Consider the following 10,000-nt stretch of genomic DNA (forward strand, 5'->3'; position numbering starts at 1 on the left):
TTTTTTACTTTATACACAATAGGTCATCGATTCAGCATTGGCTAAAAAAGGGGATAAAATCCCCAATAAGTAGTTCAAATCATTTTATCGATATGAGTGTTCTATATTGATAAAATATATATTTATTTTTTTGAAACCGTCTCTATATTAACATAGTGGTAGAAAGAGTACCATGCCGCGTCTGGACTTCAAACAGTTTAGCTTTAACCATGTTAATGGTCCCGCATTATTGGTTGATAGAGAATCAAAGTAGATTTTCCAATAAATTACGAAATGCTATAGTTCTTACATATGATTTCTGAATTTATTCAGAAGTAATTCGCGAGATCGTGCACCTCTCTTTCTTAGGTATAACTTTCCTAGTTATAACAGAAAAAGTACATCTGGTTGGATCCAGCCTATTCTTGAAATAAACAACTCGCACACACTCCCTTTCCAAAAAAGATCAACACCCCAAGCACTACACTTAGATTTATTAGATTTGTTGCTAAAATATCGGTATTAAACCCGAAACTCCCGGCGGATGGCCAGTGGCCGAAAGAAACGAAAGAATCGGTTACATTTTTCATATGATATGATCTCCTCGTATAGATAGACTAAAAAATCGAACAGAGTTCTTTTTGTATTACTTTGCCCTCTTTATATATAGATTTCTTTCTAGTTTCCTACTTTCTAAATCGAATTAAAAATCCATTTGATTTAGAAATCATGAATTACCCTCTTGCTTGCAACCTATCTTAAAAACTAAAAGAGGTCTACCAACACGAACGGGAAGGATGAAAGCGAGTTGGTATGCTAATTCCTCATCCGCAAATCAGCCCTTCCCGTGGGTTATTTTCTCAACGAATAAGTAATTCGAGGAATGAATCCTTATATAATTCGAAAAAGCAAAGCACAAATGCAAGGCAATATAATATGAAAAAATTTTTTCATATTTCTAATCTAATCTAAATATTAAACAAAAGGATTAGCAAATAAAAGTGCTAATGCTACAACCAGGCCATAAATTGTTAAAGCTTCCATAAAAGCTAGACTAAGCAATAAAGTACCTCGTATTTTTCCCTCCGCCTCAGGCTGTCTCGCAATACCTTCTACAGCTTGACCCGCAGCAGTACCTTGACCAACTCCAGGTCCAATAGAAGCAAGCCCTACAGCCAATCCAGCAGCAATAACGGAAGCGGCAGAAATCAGTGGATTCATGATAAGTTCCTCGTACCAAAAAAAAAATGGTTAATGATACATTCAACCAATGAACTATGACTTAATTATTCCATGCTACGATTCGTCCAGTCGAAGTAACTACGAACTTCGAATTCAAGTAATAACATTCTTGAATAATCAAAACTATTTTGATATCTCTTTTTTAGTTTCTCTCGAGAAAGTCTTTATGAATCCATACGACTTTTTATTTTCTGTTTCTTTGTCCCGAACCGCTCTTTGAATTCTTCGATTTTTTTCATCCATTTATTAATTCAACTCACAGTCACAGATTAGACAGAAGGATTTCTATAGAATCCCCATCTACATTCACATTCGATTAGTAGGTCAAATTAGATAGCTCATATCTAACAAGTCAATATCTAATATCACATATACATGTCTTTCTTCCACAATGTAAACCAACTCTTTCTTCATCTTGAATTCAATTAGATTTGCTAAGGATGCGTCTAACGCTTGACAAAAGTTAACTTATAGTCATTCAATTCTATATACCTAGTTCGACCTCCCCTCTACAAACCTTTTATGAATCCCCTTTTTATTTTATAAATGAACCTTTCCCGTCCCCATTGTTTATCATTATCTTGCAACCTAAATGGATAAGATCATCAATGGATCAATTGATTGGGGTGAATCGTTGCATAGAAATTGATTTGATTCATCTAAGTTTACAATTTATTATTTATTAATATTTTCGTTTGGTCAATCGTTGAATAAAATCAACTGAAAAAGGGAATCATTCTATAGAACATCCTTTTTTATTTAATAAGGTCGTAATACCACAGTAATACCACAAGACTTCTTCGTCAAATTCCGACTCCGAATAGTTAATAGTCGGATTCGATGACCAATCTAATTCATTGAAGGAAAGGTAGGATTATGATATAAATGGACAAAAGGTAATTTTAGGAAAAAGATCTTTGAGATCTCTTTCCTTTTTTTCAATTCTCTACTCTAATATCAATATTGTATTGTAATCTTTATTGTAATCTTTTTTTCTAAAATCTATAACTCTAGATCATATATTAGTTGTATATTTTCATTTCATTCACTAAGTCAATTTTTTAGCCACGCACACATTGTCTTAGGTTAAACTAAAAAGACTCGTTAGAAAACTAGTCAATGGTGGCCCTCCATGGATTCACCTATATAAGCCGCGGCTAAAGTTGCAAAAATAAGAGCTTGAATACCACTTGTAAATAATCCAAGGAACATAACAGGGATCGGAACCACTGAAGGTACTAAAGAAACAAGAACAACAACTACTAATTCATCGGCTAATATATTTCCGAAAAGTCGAAAACTAAGTGATAGGGGCTTTGTGAAATCTTCTAAGATGTTAATAGGTAAAAGAATTGGAGTTGGTTGAATATATTTCCCGAAATAACCTAATCCTTTTTTGGTAAGACCCGCATAGAAATATGCCACTGACGTGAGTAAAGCCAAAGCAACTGTAGTATTTATATCATTAGTCGGTGCGGCTAATTCCCCATGAGGTAATTGTATGATTTTCCACGGTAAAAGGGCGCCTGCCCAATTAGAAACAAAAATAAATAGAAACATAGTTCCAATAAAAGGAACCCAAGGACCATATTCTTCTCCAATTTGAGTTTTACTCACATCTCGAATAAATTCAAGGACATATTCGAAGAAATTCTGACCGCCGGTCGGAATGGTTTGTGGGTTCCGAACGGCTAGAGCGGCTGAACCTAATAAGATAGCAATTACAACCCAAGAAGTAATAAGTACTTGGCCGTGGACTTGGAAACCTCCGATTTTCCAATAAAAATGTTGGCCTACTTCCACACCGGATAGATCATATAACCCATTTAGTGTGTTGATGGAACATGATAGAACATTCATATTGCCCTCTGACAAAATATAGAACTTTAATCAAAATTATTTTGATTCAACCATCTCTTTCTCGACTTGACTACTTGAATCATCTAATTTGAATACCAACCAATCAAATTCTATTCCGTGTTATTTTTATCTCCTTTTTGAGATTCAGAAATAGTAATCGATTCAATAAATCTACGAAGGTTCCTAAATGAAATAAGTTTTTTATCTTATTCTTAGTATTAATTATTAATCACGGATTTCTCATATAGCCAGAACGGCCCTCACAAATAGCAAATACTAATTTGTTAAGAATTAATCGGATTGAAGATATAGCGTCATCATTCGCTGGAATCGAAATATCTGCGAGATCGGGGTCACAATTTGTATCGATTAAACAAATTGTTGGAATTCCCAACGTGATACATTCTTGAAGGGCCGTATATTCTTCGTGCTGATCAACGATGATTACAATATCGGGTAACCCTGTCATATATTTAATCCCGCCCAGATATGTTTGCAAATGAGATAATTGTCTTTTCAACATAGCCGCATCTCTTTTCGGAAGACGGCTGAGCCCCCCTGTTTTTTGTTCGGTTCTCAAGTCTCTAAACTTATGAAGTCTCGTTTCTGTAGTGGACCAATTCGTTAACATACCACCGAGCCATTTTTTATTAACATAATGACACCGAGCCCTTATGGCAGCGCATGATACTGAATCAGCTTCTTTATTTTTAGTGCCAACAATTAAGAATTGTTTTCCTCTACTTGCGGCATCAAAAACCAAATCACAAGCTTCTGATAAAAAACGAGCAGTTTTAGTAAGATTTGTAATATGAATACCTTTACGTTTTGCAGAGATATAAGGTGCCATTTTAGGATTCCATTTCCTAGTACCATGGCCAAAATGAACTCCTGCTTCCATCATCTCTTCTAAATTAATGTTCCAATATCTTCTTGTCATTTCTCCCCACACTGCCTTCCCCTTCTCCCCCTTTTTTGAAAAAAAAAGCGAAGAGGTACCCTGAATAAATAATTGTTCCGACGGAACCTTCTCTTCTACCGTAGATGTAGATACACAGCCCAAGCCATTATTCTTTTCTATTTGTTATTTTTTTGATTACTATTACCAAATCAAAGGACCAACAGATCCGAAAAAAAAAAGAAAGGTCGAATTTGCTATTAGGGATTTAAAAAAACGATTGTTCTTGTGTATCATGGAAATTCTTTGAAAGGCAAGAATCAAATAATTTTCTGTGGTAGAACAAAATATCTTTCATTTCCCCCTCTAATAGATTCTTTTTTTTGAGGTCAAAGGCAATGTTGTTAGGAATGTTGTTAGATTCGCTCGATGGTGCTTTGAAGCCGCTACCAACAGGTATCATCCCCCCCAGAACAACGTTTTCTTTCAGGCCTTTCAACCAGTCGATACGCCCCAGGAGAGCTGCTTTTGCTAAAACTCGAGCAGTTTCTTGAAAACTCGCTTCGGATATGAAACTTTGAGTATTCATAGAAGCTCTTGTTATTCCCAATAAGACGGCTTGGTAACAGATCGCTTCTTCCAAAGCGCGCCCCATTCGTTCCGCTCGCAACAATTCAATTAGTTCTCCGGGCGAAAAAACATTAGACATTTCATCTTCTGAAACCAATACTTTTGATGTTATTTGACGTACAATAATTTCTATATGCCTATTATGTATCTGCACCCCTTGGGATCGATAAACCTTTTGAACCTTATTAACCAAAGAGATACGACTTTGCACTATAGTTAGCTCAGCACCGATCAGGAATGCCCAAGGAATTCCAAGAATTCTTGTTATACATTTGTTCCAAGTCTCAATCCTCTTTTCGAGATTCATCGATATTGAATCAATCGAACGCACTTCTAACACCTGTTCTACTTTTGGAAGACCTTGCGTTATATCACCAGATCTTGATTTTTCATATATAAATGTAACTAATGTATCTCCTTCGCAAAGGATTTCCCCGTAATGTCCATGAACAGTTGCTCCTGGAGTAGCCAAATAAGGCTTAGCTGATCGTATTACCACAGAGTCAACTTGAAGAATTAGAACTTGACCCGATTTTAAATGCGGTCCTTTTTTGGCTATACATACATTTTCACAAAGAAACTGCCCAAGACTAACGATTGTAGATGCCTCTTCACAACAATTGTAATGCAGAAAATACCAATTCAAATTGAATGGATTCAAAATGATGTTACTGCACGAATAGGGATTATAAACTTTACCTTTTTCATCCAGTAAATAATATTTAAGTATTTGAAAAATCTGTTTTAAATTGTCAAGTTGCAAATAGTTAGTTACCAACATTTTGTTATGGGTTATTAAATCGGAAAATAAATCAAAATTATAAATTGGAAAGCCTGTTCCTAAGGGGCCCAACGGATTCCTAATTGGAATTGGGGGGTCCTCTTTGATTGATTCTTTTATCACATTGGTAGATTTTACATCGTTGAATGGGCCTGTTCGAGAACAATTGGATGATGACAAAATTATCAAAGATTGAGATTCTTTATTTCGATTCAATAACGTATGAATAGTTCCTTGATTTGGATTAAGGGATTCTTGAATCCTTGCCTTGGAATAGGAATAAATGGAAGAAAACGGATTGACATTAGCGCGATCTGGTCGATTCTCAGAGATTAATCCTGAACCCGACAGATCATTTCTTTTTCCGGTATACAAAATAGGTGACTTCGCTAAGTCGATTCGTAGAAAATCTCTAATTAAACCATTTGTCCTTATTTCAACAAAGGAAGCACAGGCCTTTTCGATCTTTTTGTCTTGGTCCCAATTCAACACTAAACAAGTCCGAACTAATTGAATACTTGTGTCCCAAATTTCAAGAATAGGGTCGTAATAAAGGATATAGTTGACAACTCGAAGTTGTAGATTATCACTTTCTTGCAAGAGATCCGGTGGGAAAAGTCTTCCTAAATTTATACCATCCGTTTTTTTATATGGGATTACAGGTTGAACCAAAACAAAATATTTTTTTCATACCTGGAAAGTTTCATTCGTTGGATATAGAGCCAATTTTTCAATTTTTTGTATTCTTTGGAATTTTGTTTTCCCCCTCCTGGTGGTATCAATCGGAATGCCTTGTTTGTCTTTCCAGGAAAATGGATATCTCCAGAAAAGATTATTAGTTTAATTTTTTCTGCTTTTTTCTTCACTCGGACCAATCCACCTACCCGACTTCTTCTATTTAAAGTGATTTGTGTATCTATCCCAATAATACTATTGTGCCGTACCATTATGGAACAAGATTCGGCCAAAATGTGGACTTCCACGGGAATAAAAAAAAACGGATTTACTTCCTTTTGGTATTTTGGCCAAAATACCTTGACTCCTCGATACTCAATCAACTCCTCTTCATTAACGATTGAATTCAGTTCTCTAGTCTCATATTTAGTAAGTCCCGAGCTCTTTCTTATATATCGAGGATCGTCGAAATAAGCAAGAATACTATTTCTACGGAGAATGCCATTTCGCGGGATTTCAATTGAGATACCTGAAGAAGGTATTAATTGGTTCTCGTCCTCTTGAATCGATTCGAGTGGGATGATGACTCTATTTCTTCGCCTCTTTGCCAATAAATCCGAATTCCCCTCGAGAACGGCCGGATTTCTGAGATTACAACGACTGGTACCTGTCATTCGATTAAGTTCTGAATAATCAGGAATCTTATCTCCTTTTTGATTTTTACCATAAAAATACGAACTAAAAAATTTGTGTCTCACTTGATTATTAGTTACTGAGGGGTTAGAAATATATCTTCGCTTAACAGAAAGAGAATAAGCGTTCATTTGATCTTGATCCTTGTGGATCGAACAGGGGCCTGGACTGGATCTCCAGGGCTCCCCTAATAATATCCATAAATGACTTGTTTTTGGTAAGAGATGAATATTACCATATGTGAATTCAGGTGCATGGTACACATCGGTATTCCAGTGCATTTCGCCTTCTGAGTCAGAATAAATATGTTTTCGAACCTTCTCTTTCAAATTCAAAGTGGATGTTCTCGCGCGAATCTCAGCAATGACTTGTTCTGATTCTACATATTGATCGTTTTGAACTAAAAGAAAACTTTTAGGCGGAATACACACATTGTGTATAATATCTTCACTTTCAATAGTTACATACAAGTCTCTAGAACATAGAAAAGCAGGATGTCCATGACGCGTACGTGTCGGATGAACCAAATCCTCGTTGAATTTTATTTTTCCATTAGAAGGGGCTCGGACATGTTCTGCAGTACCCCCTGTGAATACTCCGCCGGTATGAAAAGTTCTTAATGTTAATTGAGTACCTGGTTCTCCAATAGATTGACCCGCAATAATACCTACAGCTTCTCCCAATTCGACCAGGTCGTCGTGAGCCGGGCTTCGGCCATAGCATAGTTGACAAATCCAAGATGTACTCCTACAAGTAAAGGGGGTTCGAATAGAGATTGGTTGTGCTCTAAAAGTTATGAATCTATTAACAAGTCCAACCCCAATATCTTGATTTCTAGTAGCAATGCATCGCGAACCTATATATATATGATCCGCTAATACACGCCCAATTAATGTTTGGATAAAAATCCTGTCGGTCATCATTCCATTTCGAGGACTTACAGAAATACCTCGGACGGTGCCACAATCTGTTCGACGGACAACAATGTGTTGAACTACTTCAACAAGTCTGCGCGTGAGGTATCCTGCATCTGATGTTCGGATAGCGGTATCCACAACTCCTTTACGGGCTCCATAGCAAGAAATAATATATTCTGTTAAAGAGAGTCCTTCGCGTAAATTGCTTTGAATGGGTAAATCAATCATTTGACCTTGGGGATCCGACATTAATCCTCTCATACCTACTAATTGATGTACCTGAGATGCATTTCCTCTGGCTCCCGAAAAAGACATTATATGGACTGGATTAAAAGGATCGGTCATCCGAAAATTAGGATTCATTTCTTGTCGCAAATATTCACTTGTGGCATACCAGATCTCGATCGATTGACGTAATTTTTCTACGGCGTGTACATTTCCATAATGATGGTGTTTTTCCAAAATAAAACTTTGTTGTTCAGCGTCTTGAACTAGCCATCTTTTAGAAGGTATTGTTAAAAGATCATCAATTCCTAATGAAATAGATGCGGCGGTAGCTTGTCGGAAACCCAGAGTCTTTACTTGATCCAGGATATGTGATGTATATCCTATTCCATAGTGATCAATAAATCGACTAATAAGTCGTTTCATGGCAGTTCCGTCTATCACGTTATTGTGAAAGACCTGAGTGGGCCGTTCTGCCATCAGTACCTCCATATTGCGATGAGTAGAATTTGACAATGGGTTTGAGTCAGTGATTGGACAACTTCCTTTTCTAGATCTTGATTCACGTAGAAATTCCGCAATTTTATAGTCCTAGTTAACCCGGCGAAACTCGAATTCCCGCTGGTAGCATAGAATTACAACAGCCCTGCCAAAACCCCTGTATGGCTTCTTCTATTTCTCGATAAAGAGAAATATGCCCAAGAGTGGTTCGAATATATATATAAAGAATTTCTTTTTTTATACTTCTTACTATTAGATAGTGTCCATAAATCTCATAATAGGTCCCCAAAGATTCATAGTGAATTTCAATGGGAGCTTCTCTTGCAGCAATAACGCGTTGATCTAGTCGCCACCGCAGCCACAAAGGACTACCTAATTTGATTCGTTTTTGACGAAAAGCCCCAATTGCATCATAGGCGTTACAAAAAAACGGTTCTTTTTTTTTGTATACTTATAGTTATTATCTTCATTTTGATAGTTTCTACTATTACACGGATTATACCTATTTACACAAATACCCCGACGATTTCCACTCGTTAAGACATAGAGTCCACTAAGCATATCTTGAGTTGGTGCAGAAATGGGATCTCCAATAGTTGGAGACAAAAGATTCATATGAGAAAACATAAGTAAACGTGCCTCCGCTTGAGCCTCCAAAGATAAAGGCACATGAACAGCCATTTGATCCCCGTCAAAGTCTGCATTGAAGCCCTTACAAACTAATGGGTGTAAACAAATAGCGCGCCCTTCTACTAAAATGGGGAGGAATGCCTGTATGCCTAATCTATGCAGAGTAGGCGCTCTATTCAGCAATACAGGATGGTCATCCAGAATTTCTTGAAGTATTTCCCATACAATCGGTTTTTTTTTACGAATTTGACTCTTAGCAACTCCAATGTTCGAAGCAAGATGTTTTCTAATTAGGTCACGAATTACAAATGCCTGGAAAAGTTCTATTGCTATTTCGCGAGGCAATCCACATCGATGTAATGAAAGTGAAGGGCCCACGACAATCACTGACCGCCCTGAATAATCGACGCGTTTACCAAGCAGAGTCTCGCGAACTCTTCCTTCTTTGCCTTCAATTACATCTGAAAGCGACTTGTAAACTCTATTATGATCATCCCTCATTGGTTGTCCGCAGATTCCATTATCAAGAAGTGCATCCACTGCTTCTTGTAGCAATTTTTCCTGAGATATTATTAATTCTTCTGGCGTAGCTATACTTGTTGTTAATAGATCTGTAAGAGTATTATTCCGATAGATAATTCTTCTATAGATTTCATTAATATCTGAGGTCACCAGTTTATCTTCATCTATATGATAAATTGGTCTCAACTCAGGAGGAAGAACAGGTAATAGACACAAAACCATCCATTTTGGTTCTATATTTGTTCGAATAAAATGCTTAGCCAATTCCATACGTCTAAGCAAAAAATCCTTTCTTCTTCCAACTTTTCGATCTTCCCATTCATTCCCTGTGGGTTCCTCTTCCTCCAATTCTTTCCATTCTACCAATGAATAATCTATAATAATTCGTAAATCTAGATTGGCTAATTGTTGTCTGATAGAACCTCCCCCGGTAGACATCTCTCGATT

At 36.7% G+C, this 10,000-nt stretch overlaps 3 protein-coding genes and 2 pseudogenes across 3 annotated transcripts in view; all 5 read right to left on the bottom strand.

The window, feature by feature from the left end:
• LOC122584622 (ATP synthase subunit b, chloroplastic) overlaps positions 1-959 on the bottom strand; it is a 1,733-nt gene extending 774 nt beyond the window's left edge. The window contains exon 1 of the mRNA XM_043756675.1: positions 425-959. Within this exon, the coding sequence (XP_043612610.1) occupies positions 425-569 (145 nt within the window). The 5' untranslated portion in view covers positions 570-959. The remainder of the gene's footprint in view (positions 1-424) is intronic.
• Positions 960-2,284: 1,325 nt separating this feature from the next.
• Positions 2,285-3,270, bottom strand: LOC122584620 (ATP synthase subunit a, chloroplastic). The gene has a single exon (XM_043756673.1). The coding sequence runs from the start codon at positions 3,079-3,081 to the stop codon at positions 2,338-2,340; it is 744 nt and encodes a 247-aa protein (XP_043612608.1). The 5' UTR covers positions 3,082-3,270; the 3' UTR covers positions 2,285-2,337.
• A 32-nt stretch (positions 3,271-3,302) lies between these two features.
• LOC122584621 (30S ribosomal protein S2, chloroplastic) lies at positions 3,303-4,060 on the bottom strand. Its single transcript, XM_043756674.1, has one exon. It carries the CDS (start codon positions 4,019-4,021, stop codon positions 3,311-3,313), a length of 711 nt encoding a protein of 236 aa, XP_043612609.1. The 5' UTR covers positions 4,022-4,060; the 3' UTR covers positions 3,303-3,310.
• Positions 4,061-4,247: 187 nt separating this feature from the next.
• On the bottom strand, positions 4,248-8,400 carry LOC122584615 (annotated as a pseudogene).
• LOC122584626 overlaps positions 8,400-10,000 on the bottom strand; it is a 2,949-nt pseudogene continuing 1,348 nt past the window's right edge.

Source organism: Erigeron canadensis, unplaced genomic scaffold, assembly GCF_010389155.1.
Source record: "Erigeron canadensis isolate Cc75 unplaced genomic scaffold, C_canadensis_v1 Conyza_canadensis_unscaffolded:60, whole genome shotgun sequence".
In the NCBI taxonomy this organism is placed as follows: Eukaryota; Viridiplantae; Streptophyta; class Magnoliopsida; order Asterales; family Asteraceae; genus Erigeron; species Erigeron canadensis.

What these genes read in the sequence shown, in the direction of transcription:
- LOC122584620 (XM_043756673.1), bottom strand. Translation starts at nt 3,081, where the DNA reads ATGAATGTTCTATCATGTTCCATCAACACACTAAATGGGTTATATGAT.
- LOC122584621 (XM_043756674.1), bottom strand. Translation starts at nt 4,021, where the DNA reads ATGACAAGAAGATATTGGAACATTAATTTAGAAGAGATGATGGAAGCA.